The 18,105-nt window shown below is 34.5% G+C and overlaps 1 protein-coding gene across 5 annotated transcripts in view; it reads left to right on the top strand.

The window, feature by feature from the left end:
* Positions 1-16,594, top strand: part of LOC111418519 (protein Fe65 homolog) — a 112,342-nt gene extending 95,748 nt beyond the window's left edge. For all 5 annotated transcript variants that reach the window (XM_071200662.1, XM_071200660.1, XM_071200661.1 and 2 more), the window contains 6 exons: positions 32-159; positions 8,985-9,232; positions 15,559-15,761; positions 15,814-15,990; positions 16,055-16,228; positions 16,285-16,594. In XM_071200662.1, the coding sequence (XP_071056763.1) occupies positions 32-159; positions 8,985-9,232; positions 15,559-15,761; positions 15,814-15,990; positions 16,055-16,204 (906 nt within the window). In that variant the 3' untranslated portion in view covers positions 16,205-16,228; positions 16,285-16,594. The remainder of the gene's footprint in view (positions 1-31; positions 160-8,984; positions 9,233-15,558; positions 15,762-15,813; positions 15,991-16,054; positions 16,229-16,284) is intronic.
* The last annotated feature ends 1,511 nt before the right edge of the window (positions 16,595-18,105 follow it).

Raw genomic sequence — 18,105 nt, 5'->3', positions numbered from 1 at the left:
TTTACTTGATTCTAATTTTTTTTTATTAAAGGGAAAAGATTTATTCATGGATTTAGATGAAGGTGCTTTAAAATTAATCGATCCGGAAAATTTAACCGTGTTAAACACTCAACCTATTCATACTATAAGAGTTTGGGGAGTTGGGAGAGATAATGGAAGGTAAGTTCTTCTTTTTATTAAATTATTGATTTATTCAAAAAAATAAAATTAATGGTTTAAAATAACTTAATAATTTTTTTAATTTTTTAATAAACCTTGTGGATCTTCAGAGAAAGGTAACTTTTATTCTACAAGAGCAGCATGGTTTTACCTTCTAACTGCATGTTAATCCACAAAAGAAAAAGAATCCTTTTGCATGATTCATTATTGAATGTTTAAAAAATATGATTGTGATAAAACAAATTGCAAACATTTTTATACAGGTGATCCAAAATTACAGATGCAGTTGTATTCTCTTTATATAAATTACGATTTCTAGTCATTTCTTGACTTGTCTTAGCTATTTTTTAAACGAATATTAAGTTAAAATTTGGTAGAAGAATCAGATGACACCTTCACGATATAATATCGCCACCTTAATTTTGAAATCTCGTAAATCAATCGTTTCAAAAGATTGATTGGTTGTGCCTAAAATTGATAAAATTGATTCCTAAACATTTTAGGACAAAATATACTATCTGGAATACAAATTGTAGATGTTACAAAAAACTAAAGCAATAATAATGAGATAAAATTAAAACTGTTCTTTAAATAAGATATGATAATGGAAAGTTTAAATATTCTACCTACATTAAAATCGCCTTAAGGGGGGAAACCACATTAGAAGGTTAAAAAAATCGATTTTTTTTTATTGCATAAATCGTTAGCTTAACTATCCAAGAATACGATGTCAAAATTACAAACCGAAATTCGCATTCCTTTAGATTTTATGAGCATGGAACCGAGCGGTCTGCCGTAGCCTCTACTAGAGATGTGCGCGTGAGTGATTTTTATGCCTGCTCACGATCTATACCACGCGGGTCACGCACACCACTTACGTGAATATATGAATCACGTGACTCACGCGTGATTCACGTGTGACGGCATTAGCGAAAAAGCTCAGCACTTACTATGGACTAGCGATTCGAAGACATATACATCGATAGTGTAGAAAATATGAAAACAGCGATTATGGCGACATACTATCATATGATATCCACCGATGAAAATGCTCGACATGAGTGTTGACCACAGAGAAAAGACAGCTGGTGCGTGTGGCAGAAACGAACAGCTCTTGGTATGGAGCTTGCACCGCATCCTACTCCATTGCATCCCGACATACAGCAGGAAATTCTGCATATATATGAGGATTTATCAAGGGATGAATTACTGGAAAGATGTTTAGGTGGCCACACGCAAAACGCAAATGCTTTAATTTCACAATTTGGCGATTAGTTCCTAAACATTTGCATCTCCGGATTAAAAGTCATCGAATTGGCATCGTACTTAGTCGCGGGCTTATTCAATGAAGGAAATTCATCCCTTCTGATGATCATGAACGAAGCAGGAATTGTAGTAGGTACGCACAGCTTCAACTACGCTGAACAAATAGAAACCAGCGCGTGATTCGACAGAATCGACGTAGTTCATTGAAGTCGAAGGAAGGTCGGAAAGCTCGAAAAGCACTGCTGCAGGCGCAAAATGAAGCCTATGAGGAAGAAGAAGGACTAATGTATGGTGCTGGAATCGCGGATCAATCGGTGACTACTTTATATTACAGGTAAACGTCGTTTTGCGCCGGTTCGATTTACGTCGATTCACAATTACGCCGGTTGGTGCCGGCGTGGGATTCCCCGGTTCGCCCAACATCGGACGACAGTAAGCACCGCCATTCTAATAGCAGACACACTTTTACACGTTGTTTTATTTTATTACCGTGACGCGAGCAGCCTATTCTGTGTGTGAAATTGTTTCGGCGTTACTTAGTTTTCGTTCAGTTTTTAAGAAAAATAAAAAGGTTTGATTATATTTTTTATTTTATTATTATTAAAATTAAAAGAGTATTCAATTTGTAGTTTCATTATGGGCGACAATAGTGATTCTAAACCCAAACATTGTGCGAAAAAGGCACGAAAAACAATAAGCCTGGAAACAAAAATGGACGTAATTACACGAATTGAAGATGGCCAAATCCGACCTTTTGTCTGCAGAGCTCTAAATTTACCCCCGTCCACTGTGACAACAATCATGAAAAACGCTGAAAAAATAAAACATTCCGCTCGACAGACAACGGCTGTTAGTGTAAAGCACGTAACTTACAGCCGAAGCAAAAATATAGAGAAAATGGAAAAAATGTTATCATTGTGGATTGATGATGCCCATCAAAAAAATATGCCTGTATCACAAGCAGCCATATGCGAAAAAGCACTGTTGATTTTTTCTGATTTGAAGGGGCAAGAAAACACTGACGAAACTTTCTTGGCAAGCTCTGGGTGGTTCACGAGATTCAAATCTCGAACCAATATCTATAGCACCAAACTAAGCGGCGAAGCAGCGAGCGCTGATGTAGCAGCAGCAGCAGCTTACCCTCAAAAGTTTCAAGAAATTGTGCAACAAGGGAACTACCCTGCAGATCTCATCTTCAACTTTGATGAAACAGGCCTCTATTGGAAGAAGTTGCCATCGAGAACGTTTATTTAGCGAGAAGAACGTAGCGCTCCTGGATTTAAACCCGCCAAGGATAGATTGACTGTTCTGTTGGGATCAAATGTTTCTGGTTCCTTAAAATTTAAGCCAATGGTAGTGTACCATTCCCAGAATCCACGGGCTTTTAAAGGTCTTGACAAAAGCTCCCTGCCAGTTTTTTGGAGGTGTAATAAAAAGTCTGCTTCGAATGAAGTGACAAACAATTGTGTAAATGGCTTTTGGCGTAAACTTCTGCCTGGATTTATACAAGGTGCAAGTGTAGAAGTGGTAAATAACATTAACATAAACGAAGACATTATCAGGCTTACACGCGAATGTGGATTCGAAGACGTAACAACTGAAGATGTGAAAATCTATCTTGGTCGGTGAAGGTCAAAAGCTTAATTAGTCAGAAGATTTACATCACCTGATAAAGTCAAAGCCACAAATAGAGTCACAAAATGGTGACTGGTTTCTGATTGATATAATATTAATCATTGAGTCTCGGCCACACGCGACCTTGTCTTAATTAGTCAATAGATCTACTTATAATTTCATTTGATAAACCCGAGACCATTTGCGGCGGAGGCGCCACAGTATGATGACGAGTTTTAGGTTAATATAATCTTAATGACCGCAAGCGATCTCGGCTTAATTATTCAAAAAACCTACAATTTTATCTTATAAAGCTGAGGCTACTCGTGGCAGAAGCGTTTCAATATGATGACCAGTTTTAGGTTTTAATCACAGAGCCTCGAACGCAAGCAACCTCGGCTTAATTAGTCAAAACTTCTACAACTTCATCTGATGTGTATTTTTGAAAAGCAGTTATATTACAATGTATGTACTAAGTTTTTGGCAAGCATAAGCTATGCCTATGGTCGTCGATGTTACGAGTTCGCCTATCTTGCTTCTAGGAATTATTATCGCACTCCTTCTGCGCAATTAATTGATTAAGATCTAGCTATACTTTATATTAATATTCCGTTGTAAACAGCACAGTTGTTTACCCCACTTGATGTAAAAAACTTGTATTATTTTGGCAAGTACTATATTCTGGTATAGTTTCTCGATTTTGTGTTTTATGAGTATTGAAAGTAAAACACTATGGCAACCAACTAGACACTCTGAGAGCTTTCCAGGCTTCCTGTTTTTATGAGTCCATGTTACCAGTGAAGAAAATGGTCAAAAATGAAAGACAGTTTCAATGTACAGGGTGTCCCAATTTCGATGTCCGCATAGGCTATCTCCGAAACTAAAAGAGATACAAAAAAAGTAGCTTACATGTCATGATCTCGTTTTTCGAGAAAATGCTAATGCCGAAAACTCCGAACAGCTATCGTCTTTTGTTTTCGCCCTATCGGCAAAAACTGAAAATTTTACAAAAACGACAATCGCGAATATCTCACTTATTATCAGAGATGGAGTATTATAAATAAAACATTATATGGGCAACTTTTTACGAAGAATTCAGTGGCGTAGGTAGAATTTTTTTCCCATCATTTATTTTCGAGATTTTAGACGTAACTTTATTTTTTTAAATGGAAACCATAGTTGGCTATGACTTAAAATAATTTGTTATTTTCTTCTGATAACAAATATATATAGTTTGTGGGGTATATTTCTTATGGTTATTGAATAATTAACAAAAATTCATTTTGTTTTGTCTAAAACTAATGTATGTATTTAAAAGTTAATGTTGCTATGGTGATAACCATACGTACTATGATGGGACATAATGTATCAAATAATTGCCAAAGTTTGTATTTAAAAATTCGATAACAAGTCTGGCATTATGTGCTGGTACGATGCACCAGCCTGTTAAGTGTCAAAGTATAACAAAACTGAATAAAACTTTACAATGAATTTCGAAAATTATGAAAAATGTAACATGATGGAATGCTATATGTTATCAGATAAGAATGCGACGTTAGCGGCGGAATTTTATTTCACAAGATATCCAGAAAGAAGACAACCGCACGTAAGAACCTTCAGCCGGTTAGCAGAAAATTTAATAGATATTTGGTCCTTCCCCAAACCACATACAAAAACATACCAAAATGACCTGCAAGAGAAATTGCAACAAGACGTCTGGCCCAAAAGCCGCTGCTCCCGAATATGAAAGAAAAATAAGTATAAACCATACAAAGCGGGGCTAACTCATTATTTACGTGCCGGAGATGTTAATCGAAGATTAGAATTTTGTATATGATATTTAAAAAAATTAAATAATCTGCTGTTTGTTCAAAATTATCTGGACCGATGAAGTCTCTGAGTGTTCAAAGAAGATTGGGGTTCAATGTATGGTGTGCCCTTTTAAATAATAGAATTTTGGCATATAGTATCTACCATAAAAACTTAAACTAAGGGAAATACCTCAATATATTAAGGCAGCACATTGAGCCTTTGGTCGACAATTTGCCACTAAATATGTCTCAAATGATATATTTTCAATATGACGGAGCACCAGCACATAATACCAGAGTTGTTAGTGAATTTTTAAATACTACTACAAACTCAAGGACAGTAGAATCTAACAGGACTGCTACATCCATTGTTGTGACAGCCTACTCGCAAACTATGTCACACCATTTTCCACGCTCAGCTGTTGTTATGGTCTATGCGTTTGCTGTGAGGGGTTATATCCTAGACGTATTCATATTGGTTTTGAAGTTTTATGTTTTTAGACGTATTAATGTCTATATCATATAACCTCTAAAAACATAGACAGTTACCAGGCGTGGCAAATAGTGTGACGTAGAGTGCGGGCAACCAACCCGTAGTCGACTACAAAAATACAATGGATGTAGCAGTCCTGTTAGATTCTACTGTCCTTGCTACAAACTTTAGCAATAATTATTGGAAACAATGCTTTCCCTCATGTTATGGTTATCACCATAACAACATTAAGTTTTAAATACATGCAATAGTTTTAGAAAGAACAAAAAAAATTGATACATTATATTCCATCATAGTATGTATGGTTATCACCATAGCAACATTAACTTTTAAATACATACATTAGATTTAGATGGAACAAAATGAATTTTTGTTAATTATTCAATAACTATAAGAAATATACCCCACAAACTATATATATTTGTTATCAGAAGAAAATAACAAATTATTTTAAGTCATAGCCAACTATGGTTTCCATTTAAAAAAATAAAGTTACGTCTAAAATCTCGAAAATAAAAGATGGGAAACAAATGCTACCTACGCCACTGAATTCTTCGTAAAAAGTTGCCCATATAATGTTTTATTTATAATACTCCATCTTTGATAATAAGTGAGATATTCGCGATTGTCGTTTTTGGAAAATTTTCAGTTTTTGCCGATAGGGCGAAAACAAAAGACGATAGCTGTTCGGAGTTTTCGGCATTAGCATTTTCTCGAAAAACGAGATCATGACATGTAAGCTACTTTTTTTCTATCTCTTTTAGTTTCGGAGATAGCCTATGCGGACATCGAAATTGGGACATCCTGTACTTTAACTGGTTGTAAAATTTTTTATTTTTCGTCTGACTAGTTTCGCCTTATAGGCTTCTTCAGAGACTTCGTTAAAAATGTGAAGTTACATCCATCATATTTCATCATACAATGAAAATGATTTTTAACATTTAAATATAATCAAATAAATTCACATTTTTAACGAAGTCTCTGAAGATGCCTACAAGGCGAAACTAGTCAGACGAAAAATAAAAATTTTACAACCAGTTAAAGTACATTGAATCTGCCTTTCATTTTTAACCATTTCCTGTTTTTTGACTAGTTTCTCTAAAGTTTGCACGGCCTTTACTATATCCCTTTTCTCGCTCCAGTCTGTTTCTTTATATTTCAGGCGCTTTTTTGCTTTGGAAAGTTGGGATTCAATTTGCATCGTTGAAATGTGTGAAATCAAAAATGGTGAAAATCAACGGTGTTAAACAGTTTATTCAAACTAACTTTTCAGTGCTACAGCTGTTTCGGCAACTACTTGCCTTCCTCAGGCACGACGTCAACGAGGTTAAGTACTAAAGACAAAATTTTCTGGAAGCATGTTACACCAAACGTATTCGGGAGAAGAAGTTTTAATTAAAAAAGGTGAAGGTCTGAAGGACATGTTGCGTAACAACTTTTTTCTTAGGCTTGAGGAGCACGCTGTTAGAAAAAAGTGAGGTTAAGCGAACTATTTAACACGTTAAAAACTGATCAAAAACAATGTCGTAATAGACTCAAAAATTATTGTAAACAAAAAGAACAAAAATTTGCAAAAAGTTGTGTTTAGGCGTGAAGCGCACTAACGAATGTTTTTTGCTTGCCCTTTCTATCCCTTTCTTGTGTTACCAAGCTCCATCTTGTATTTAGAATCTCTGTTCAATCTCTTTTTTTGGATTGCCCATCTCTTTGTAGACTTCCTGATCTCTATCTAATCTGTTTCTAGACTTTACACGTTATTTCTACACTCTTCAATTTTTTCTCTTCCTCGTAGTTGATTTTTCCAATCTATCAGTCTATTTTCAGTTTTCTTTTTCCCAGTCTAATCTCTATTTATTTTTCCAGTCCTTCTTCAGTCTCTTTCTTCTTTCCTCTCTGTTTTCGTTGATAAGTCTTTTTTTTGTTTTTCTTGTCAGTGTTCAGTCTCTTTCTTCAATTATCAGTCTGTTTCCAATACTCTTCTTTTTTGTTTAGGTACTTTTTTTTTCTTTCTCTTTCTTCTTCTCTTTTTCTATCTTTTATTTTTTAACTTTAATCTTTTCTCTATTTTGCCTGTACGATCTAATTTTAGTCTCCCTTTTCTTTGAACAATCTTTCTTTTCCAGTTTTCTTGTTCTCTGTCTGATTTGTTCTTGTCACTGACTGGAAAGAGAGCTCGAGACTGGAAAGATGCTATTCCAGTCTCCTCTTTTTTACCTACTTTCTTTCATCTGTTCTTCGTTATTATTAATATCTCCATCATGTATCCACGCTTTTTGGAAGGTCAGAAATTTCCAGAAAAATGTTTCCGGTTTCTGCTTGTTCCTGGTTTATAGTACAATTTGATGATAACTCTACTGAAAGATAATACAGAAAATACAACGCTACTATCTTTTATACGAAACAATCCAATTGGCAGAGGTTTCCACTTTTAAAAAGCGTAGTTTATTTAATCAACAAATGGCTGTGTTAACCTCTTAATTGTGCGACTGACGGTAGCGCTGAAATGACTAGTAGTACGACTCAATGTCTGCTTTTTGCTCTGTTAGATTTACTCTTTTGTGTTTTTTTCTTTGTTAACTGTACGAATTTCTAGGTTTAATTTTCAGGTTAAGTTGAGCTATGCTTCGCCTTTTCTTACTTACATCATTATTTTTCCTTAATTTATTTATTAGAATTGTTAACTTGTTGCCTTATGAGTATGAATAAAGTCATCCTAGGCTGGAGATAGTCCATGCATTTATCTTTCCAGTATCTGCTTAATGTCTTGCTTCTATTACTACTCTTCTCGTCCGTAGTCTAGCCCCTTTCTTGCCTTTACTTACAGTTTCTTCTTTTCTGTCCAGTTTCTTCTTTTCTGTCCAGTTTCTTTTTTCTTTTTGCCGTTTCCTTTTCATGTCTTTCCAATCTCCTTCCTCTCCCGTAGTTTCCAGGACAAAATTAATAATAATATTTTTACCTGGCGGAGAACTCTCCATTCATGGAGAGAAATAATACTACAATTACCACAGAATTTATTACCTAATTTAACATGGACGGACTAGTCTCAACTAGTCAAAAACGTTTGTTGTAACACAGCTAATAATAATTTTATGTCAAAATATAACCTGCTAGGAAAATAGAACAATCTTTTCCACAATGGTAAAGTAAAAAAGTTCTTTAATTCTCTCCAATATGCATGAAATGATTAACGAATTTTTAAAATTAGGTTGGCGATATTTGATAATATCATTAGAAATAGAGCTTATGTAGTAATATAAACGGCATGCGTTTTACGTGTTACCATTATTATTTTTACATGAAATAAATTCAATATCATTTTTCAACACAACCCTAGAAATTCAAAATTAATCGTTTTTCTCATTTATTATTACTATTCGTGAACATTTCTGAAGAATTGTTCAAGTCAATTCGATACAAGAGTTCCCACTGAAATCTTTAGAACCACAAGCAATATCATTAATTATTCAAGAGGAATTCTATGAAACTTTGGTAAAGATTCGGAATTCGATAAAAATTCTATGCTTTACGAACTTCCGTGAAAGTTTTCGAATTGTTAACCAATAATTATATCTGTAACTCAGGATCACCTGTATTATAACTTATTATCACAAATTTCCTTTTCAATCGAATTTATTTTATAGAGATTTTGCTTACGTGGCAAGAGATAGAAGCACTAGAAAACATATGTGTCACGTTTTTCGTTGTGACATGCCCGCAAGAACAATAGCAAACACATTGAGAGATATTTGCAAAAAGATTATGATAGAACGCAGCTTGCAACAAAATCTAGCAAAACCTTTGGATTTAAATGGAAAAGGTTTAGCAACCAGGCCGACTAATTTACCAACTGAACATAGAAGAGCTAACAGAAATAGTCAAGCTTTAGTTAGTAAGTAAACTTTAAAAAACAATTCTATTGTATGGAATATTTCAAAAATACTTTGAACTAATGGTAAATATTTTTTGTTTTTAGAATGTTTTCAAAGAATTTTTGAAATATCTAAATAAGAGCTAATTTTATATTGATTCAATAATTAGTAGTATTCGGACTATTATTTTGGTACGTTGGTGGCTTCGCGTTTTCGCCGTCCTATGTTAAACGACTTTTGGCACACATCCTCTTTATTAATAACATTATTCCATTAGCATCACTTAGCCACCATTACGCAACTATTCATTATATAACACATAACAGGATGACTACAACGTTATGTTTAGAGAAAGACTCGTTATACTCAGACTCAGAAACAACTCAAACTTGTGCTTGAACATATCTTAAATTATATGATGTTTGCCATCCTTGCATTTATTAATCCTTTCATCATATAATATTTTCCTTGACTAACATGATAACTGCACAAAATAGTCAAGATTCTCATCGTCTTTGAATTAAACCTAACGTGACTCACTCTGTCCCTCAATCTAGTCGTTTGCATACATGCAAACAGCAGATATGGGCAATGATTATAAATCATAAATAAAATATGCTTTTCATAATTAATATTAAACAAGTATATTGGCAATAGTTATCAAGAGAAATTTGTCTTTCATAATATTTATCAATGCAGTAGAAGACAACCAATTATTAGTAATATTTCTACTGCTTCTACGCATGTAATAAGTATGTAATGGGTATTGATGTGTAAATTTAAATGGCAAGTTTTTTCAACCGTATTGAATAACGATGGATATTTAAAGACCGATCCTATGGATTATAAAAGAGGAGTAAATTGTAATGGACTATATCAAATGCTTTACTAAAGTCACGAGTACAAGAACCATTATCTACGTCCTTGACCAGAACAATCCTATAACATTTAAGGAATTCGTACTCATAACGATCAAAAAGTTAGTTATCCATGATAGATTCTACGAGTTAAAGAGGATCCGTAAAAAAGACCTCCCGTATTTCAAAACAGTCCGGAGATTGTTTATAGTTCTCCATGTCATTTCCGGTGGAAAGGCAGTCACTTCCTAGGTGATTACCTTGTTAATTACTTATTGGGTTGTGGGGCGATTTTAATACATTACGATATATTGTGATAAATCGGGTGAGTTCTCTGGATCTCCTCGCAAAGTCTAAGCTGTGACACTAGAGTATACTAACACCAGAGTGGAATCAGACTGCTTTTTCTTCCTGGTCCAGTAAGCGTTAACTAAAGTTAACTCATCTTCACAAAAATACAGACTCCACACATCAAATTCTTACACTGCAGATTCTTCTTACACCACTACCAGGCAATTCCGGAACAGATCCATGTTGAAGTGCTGAACATTTAAACATTGCTGGAAGACGCTTTCAGTTATGCCACATTTTCCGATGTTGTTACGGCCCGAGGTCGACCAAGTGACGTTTTTTTCAGAGCAGAAGCTGTAGCTTTAAAGTTTGATACCCAATCTCAAATAGCTTTTTTATCCAGAACAGAATCATGTCGGCAAAATGCGAACCATAACAAACACACGATACTATTAATTGATACCTCCACCGTCCCTGTATGCTCACCATAATTAACACAGCACCCTCACCACATACAGAATCATCAAAAGAACGCAACATTACCTTTATGATTTCGAATTTTAACTAGATAGCATCGCTTAGTCTGATTAAGCGCCCTAATACAGTTGTAGTATCAGCGTTAAGCGCAAAGTATTAGTGGGTGGATGACAGCTCTACTTGTTTTGGACTCTAAGACTATCTATCGTTGCGATAGCTTCTTCTGCGTTCTCATTGCCTCTTACACACGGAAGATTGTTTCTACTCTTTAGTTCCATATAGACCCTATACAGGGTATTCCGGTGACTCGGGGCATAAAATTAACCTCATATACTAGAGCAAAAATGATGACGATTCCTGAAAAAAAATTATTATAAAAGTCTTCAAATGGCCAAAATATGGGCCATCAAAGTTCAGAAATTTTAACACATTTTTCTAAATATTTTCAATACCATTTATGATAGAGCGTTGAAATTTGGTACAGGGTAAACAAATATCAAGCAAAATCATTGAACTAATTTTCACTTTGATTGGGCGGCGACAACCATGCTATACAGGTGTCCCTAAAATTTGTTTGCTCAGAACTTTTTTGTTCGCTCGTAACCCTACATTTATTTTTGTACTTTTTAATAGAAAATTTATTTTAGAAACTTTTATCACTCTTTGAAAATTTTGATAACATTAACCGTTTTCGAGTTATACGCAAAAATGTTAAGCTTTGATTTCAATCGTAACAAACAAAAAAAGGAAACATATTCCGTAAGATCTGAGTTGGCGATGACAATTGAAAAACGAACTGAGCTAATAACCATTATTTGCATAAATTTCTAAGTGCAGATTTAGTTAAATCCAGCGTTAATTTATTTTAGTTGAATAAAAGAATGTAATTTCCAAAACGATAAATTTAATTTTCACGGTAACAACAAACAAGAACATAACAAACCTTCTAACAAAAATATTAACAAGAACAATAAAATTATAAACAAATAGTAATAAATAAAAAAGAAGAAAAAAATACTAAAGCAGATGTTCAAAAACACTGCCTGATATCGCCGTCTTAAATTAAAGCGCACTCTGCGGAGACCATTGATTTCAGTTCGAAGTTGATCAAATGAATCAACAATTCGCAACCTCAGTTGATCAAGTGAAGTTATTTCAACGCAGTAAACTAGCGATTTAACGCGTTCCCATAAATAAAAATCTACAGGTGTAAGATCCGGCGATCGGGGGGCCAACTTATGGGTGCACCTACTCCTCGTCCAATCCACCGTCCCGGAAAACGTTCCCTCAGAAATTCTTGGACAGCCTGTGTGTTATGCGCAGGAGCACCATCATGCATATACCACATTGCTTGCCTTGTGTTTAAAAGAACATCATCTAAAAAATCATCTAATTTCTCTAAATGTCGCCTGTATGTATGTTCATCCAGCCTTGATGGTAAGAAAACGGGTCCAATAATTACATCGCTCACAATGCCAGCCCAAACGTTATGAGAAAATCTCCATTGTGATTTCCAAGTTTTCTTAAATCTTGGATTTTCGTCCACCCAACTATGTAAATTTCTCAAAGTGATGATTCCATCTTTAGAAAAAGTGGATTCATCTGTAAAAAGTACTTTTTCTAAAAACTGATCATCAATTTGGATTTTGTGCTGCATTATTTGGCAATATGCCAAATGCGCAGACTGGCCAATTGCCCACTGCGACTGCAATATGCAGTCGCAGTGGGTAATCAGCCAGTCGAACTTCCTGAACTTTGTAACTATGAAATGGATAAAGCTGTTGTTCGTGAAGAACACGCCAGACAGTTGTTTTTGAAGTTAAAAAATGCCTCGCCATATCTAAAGTACTAGCTGTAGTATTTTCTTCTACGTAGTCTAGAATATCTTCTTCTAGTTCGGGTGTTCGGGCTGATCTTACGTTACCGTTGTTAGTAAATTTCGGCTTACACGTCCCATTTTCCCTTAAACGGGTTTCAATCCTCAAAAATGTTTTTCGATTGGGCGCTTTGCGGTTCGAAAATTTCTCCTGATAACGGTTAGCGGCTGCTTGACATTGCCCTAATGTCAAAATCATGTCAGTTTGTTCACTAAATGTGTAACTCTCCATTTTGAACACTTAAAATTAATAATAACTAACAGAACTATCGTTTGTGTTTAAACGACATAAGCAAGTTGGCAGCCAGTTGTTTTTTTTTAATTGCCATGGCCAACCTTGACTTTTTCGAAGACTTCGTTTTTTTAGTGTTACCATTGAAATCAAAGCTTAACATTTTTGCGTATAACTCGAAAACGGTTAATGTTATCAAAATTTTCAAAGAGTGATAAAAGTTTCTAAAATAAATTTTCTATTAAAAAGTACAAAAATAAATGTAGGGTTACGAGCGAACAAAAAAGTTCTGAGCAAACAAATTTTAGGGACACCTGTATAGCATGGTTGTCGCCGCCCAATCAAAGTGAAAATTAGTTCAATGATTTTGCTTGATATTTGTTTACCCTCTACCAAATTTCAACGCTCTACGATAAATGGTATTGAAAATATTTAGAAAAATGTGTTAAAATTTCTGAACTTTGATGGCCCATATCTTGGCCATTTGAAGACTTTTATAATAATTTTTTTTCACGAATCGTCATCATTTTTGCTCTACTATATGAGGTTAATTTTATGCCCCGAGTCACCGGAACACCTGTATACAGGTAAAAAATTAACCGTCAGTGCAATACTCTCTTGCTCTGGTTCGCCTAGTGAACACTGAAGGTTCGTTTTCCTGCTTTCGATTTTCATATTGCAGTCAGGAACAGGAGCACATGGTGTGGTCATTTCAACCATAAATAGTCGTTACCGGTCCTCTTTGTAGCACTACAGTGTTGGTCTTGATTCTTATCTCCTCTTCCTATTCTTTTTCTTCTTTCGGTTCCATATCCGGTCCTCCCAACGTTGATAATCACATCGGCGACCTGAACGCAACTTTCGACTAATCTAAATAGTGATTCGGCTATGCCGGTTCAATCGCGAATGTTTCTTAGTCATGATATTTGCTTCCTTCCAATTTATCTGCGGCCGTCAATTTTACCTTTCATTGTAAGCTGAAGGATTTTCTATCTGTCTCCTCTAAGAATATGCCCTAGGTATGAACGGCGTTTGCTCTATTTAATACTGCTTCGTTGGTCTGGATGACTGTCCAGTGTATTCTGAGTATTCTTCTATGCAACCACAACTCGATGGCTTCTAAACGATTGATCTTGGCAGCAGAGTCCAGATCTTACCTCCATATAACAACACCGACCAGACATAACCTTTGATTATTCTTTGACGAAATTTCAGGCTTAAGTTATAGATGAATGATTTTATTCTCAAAAAAATCAACATTTAATCTCATTATTTGAATCTAGTTGTTCCGTGATATAACATCCAAGATATCTGAAGTGGGCAACTCTCTCAATGTTTTGTTGGTCTATACCAATACACAATTTCATTTATACCTTAGGGTGTTGGGTTTTGGATCCATCTTTTCTACATCTTCTTATCTCTGGCCATAGTCTGGACTTCGGCGATCTCTTCCCTCTTCTTTCAACCATCTTCTCAATCTCTCCCTCCCATTGGCCTCTTGGTCTACCACGCTTTCTCTTTCCTTCTGGCCTCATGTTCAACATTTTCTTAGGTATTCTATCTTCTTTCATTCGAATCAGATGACCATACCAACTTAGTTGTTTTCCTCTATTTCCTGTACCAGGGGGTTTAAGCTTAGTTCTTCCCTGATGTTCTTGTTCCGTATCCTATCTCTTCTAGTTTTACCCAGTATCTTGCGTAGGTACTTCATCCCTGCTGCTTTTATTTTTTAATTCGTGCTTGTCCAACATCGTCCAAGTTTCTGATCCATAGTTAAGTGTGGGTATATAGATGATTTGTTCAGTTCTTTCTTGCCTACGAGGGCGTTGTTTATTTGACAGTAGATCATTCCATCCTTACCTCCAGTCGTTGCCCCTCTATTCTTACGTCAATAACTCCAGTTTCTTCTTCTTTTATGATGTGTAGGATCTTACTTTTGTTCTTGTTTATTACCATTCTCCTTTCTTGTAGGGAGATATTCCTTTGTAGGACATACTCTGCCTGACATTAGTACAACATTGTGCGCGTATATAAGGTCTTGAGTGTAGATCGGGGTTAGGTTGTGGTACCTCAGTCTCATCTCCGTAGTTTGTCTTTTGAGTTGCTCTATTATTCTATCCATGTATGCTACAAAGAGTAGTGGGCTCAAACTGTGACTGACCCTGTTTCACTCCTTTTTCCATTCTGAACTCTTCTGACATCTTTCGATTCAGTCTAATCCTTCCCATTGCGTTATGGTATACGCTTTTGATAGCTCTTTTTAGTTTTGGACTTGTCCCCAGTTCGCTTAAAGCTTCATATATGCTGTCTCGCTACCTGGTCAGAAGCTGCTTTTAGGTCTAGGAAGGACAAATATGTATCCTTGGTCGGAACGTCGTTTGTTCCTCTTCGAGTTTTTCTTCTATCTGGATTCTCAGCCGTTTTTCTCAAATTTTTGAATAGAGTTTGAGTGCAACCATACAGATTGCTTTGTAGTTTTCGCAGCTGGTTGGTCCCCTCCTTATGGATTGACACAATTATATTCTGTATTGAGAAGCTTTATATGGAATCGCCATAAAATTAGCTCTAAATAATTTTTTTTAAATATGTAATATTTAAAAAATAATATTTTAGCCCAATCATTTCCAACACCAATGGAAGAACCTAAAAAAGTCCTCAGAGCTCAATATTTAGGAGCCGTTCAAGTAACCCAAGCAAGTGGTATGGACGTTTTAAATGAAGCAATAGAAAGATTAGTAACCACAATTCCTCAAGATCAATGGCAATCTGTTAATGTTGCCGTTGCTCCTTCTATGATAACAATTCAACAACCTTCGGTATTTATAAGAAATTAGTGTTAAATTTGATTATAAATTTCAAATATTTTAGGATGATAAATTAATAGCTGAATGTCGCGTGCGCTATTTATCATTTTTGGGTATTGGAAAAAACGTTAAACAGTGCGCTTTCGTTATGCACACGGCCCAAGATACTTTTATGGCGCACGTTTTTCATTGCGAACCGTCCTCGGGAGCTCTTTGTAAGACAATTGAAGCAGCTTGTAAGGTAATAATTATATTGGAAGGTGTAATTATTAAAGAATATACTTTATATTATTTTTTTTGTATAGTTAAGATATCAAAAATGTCTTGATGCTCATCCTCAAGGAATCGGCAGAAGCCAATCAACGCTTGTTACGCCAGGAAAAAGCTTTGGGGCCGCTCTTAAATCGATAGTTGGATCTTTAACGGGTCGTAAGTGTAAAAGTACCGAATCCTGAGACGATGCTGGTCAAACTCTGCAGGTAAGGATAAAAAATTGGATGAGGAAATAAAATTGGGGTTGAAAAAATTTTTAAAGGAAATGTGGCGTATAACTGCAGAGAGGGACGTAATAAAACACAGACACCTCCAATCGCCTTTAACGGTGAAATTCTTCAGTACTAGTCTATCCTCCGCCAACTTAAGGTCATTATTATCTCCGACGTTGGACGCTAGAAAAATTCTATTAGCACGTTGGGATTCAAACAATTATTAACAAAAAAGTAAAGCTTACAAAGCAATGTTAAAAAAACTATGCCGAGTCCTAAATAAATTAACTATAAAATTATCAAAGTTACCGATATCGAGTTCGATAAAAATAAATTCAATGCTGAAAGCGTCTTTGAATCAAAAAAAAAAATGAAGAAGAAAAAATCGTATATAAAGATAACCGATGCGCAAGTGTAGTTAAAAAATGAATAATTAATTATAAAGTACAACTTAGTATGTGTGCTTTTTTCGAGCCTTAATCAGTTCATCTCTATGGTGTTTTTGACAAAAAAATCATTAAGTATAAATAAATAATTAAATTAATTGAAAAATAAATGGTGGTTTTTGCTAATGATGTAAATACCTCACAAAAAACGTTTTCTCAAGACTGCTTTTACAAAAATTTTAAAAAATACATACGAGAATAGACGCTTATTAAAATGAAAAAAATTATAAAAAAAAAATCTTGTGCACATTACGTACAGAGTATCGAGGCTGTATTTATAATAATATACATTAAAAAAAAACGAATATAACTCTATCGTTCAGTGTATTATTTTTATTATTATAATTGTAATTATTAACGATTAATAAGAATTTAATTAAAAAAAATGATTTGATTCGGAACAAGATGGGTACACCAAGTTTGTATATTGACCATGTAATACGTATAAAAAGTCCTTATTAACGAATAATAAAAAAAAATTAACAAATTATTAACAACAATTATTACGAAGCAATTATAAACTAACAAAATTTAAAAAAAACACCAGCTAATGTAGCTTTTTTGGGGTATTTCGAGTTATAGCTGCTGTTTGTGCACTTAATGTGTGCTTGTTTAACTTGTGCAGACCAATACGATAGTGTTAAAGCGAATTTTAACCGTTTTCCGAAAGAAAGTTAAGAAATCGTAACGATTTAAACAATAAACTTCTAAATACTCACACTTAATTAGTTCCTTTTTTTGTTATTTTGTGTTATTAACTCTTTAAAGTCTTCAAGTGAAGACTCAAAAACTTAAAAATAGACTTTAAAGTGTTAATATTTACTAAATGTGACACCAAATAAAGCCGTAGTTATATGTAATAGTTAGAATTAGAAATACACAGGATTAAAAAAAAATGAGAAAGATATTACACATACTAATTAAAAAAAAATAATAATAAAATAAATCTGTAAATAAGCCTTTCGTGTATGTACAACCTCTGATATATATATTATACAATTAAATAGTATATTTGTACCAGTTACCTACTTTAGGCGCTATAAAATAGTCGCTTCGTCCCTTATGATTGTATAAAAAAAAATAAATTGAAAATTTTAAAATTTTTTCGGTTCATTATATGGATATTTTTATAAAGATTAGTGTTACACAACGTGGACCGTTTTTCTCGCGCGCGCTCGTCGTCTCTATATATGTAAACATTTCACTTTTCTGGTGTAATAAACGTAATGAGTTTTAGCTTTAAAACAAACAAAAAAAAACGGAACGACATACGAAATTTAAATGATAAAATGCATCACTTCGGACAAAACCTTCGAATATTAGGGCGAATTTACTGTGTATTTATTGTTAAGGGAAGAAAAAAACCATAATGCTTGCAAATGTTTGTTCTTTTCGTTCTATTTTAGTTTGTCCGGAATCGCCTGA

This window comes from Onthophagus taurus, chromosome 11, assembly GCF_036711975.1.
Source record: "Onthophagus taurus isolate NC chromosome 11, IU_Otau_3.0, whole genome shotgun sequence".
NCBI lineage: Eukaryota > Metazoa > Arthropoda > Insecta > Coleoptera > Scarabaeidae > Onthophagus > Onthophagus taurus.
This window is presented reverse-complemented; position numbering and strand designations above follow the sequence as displayed.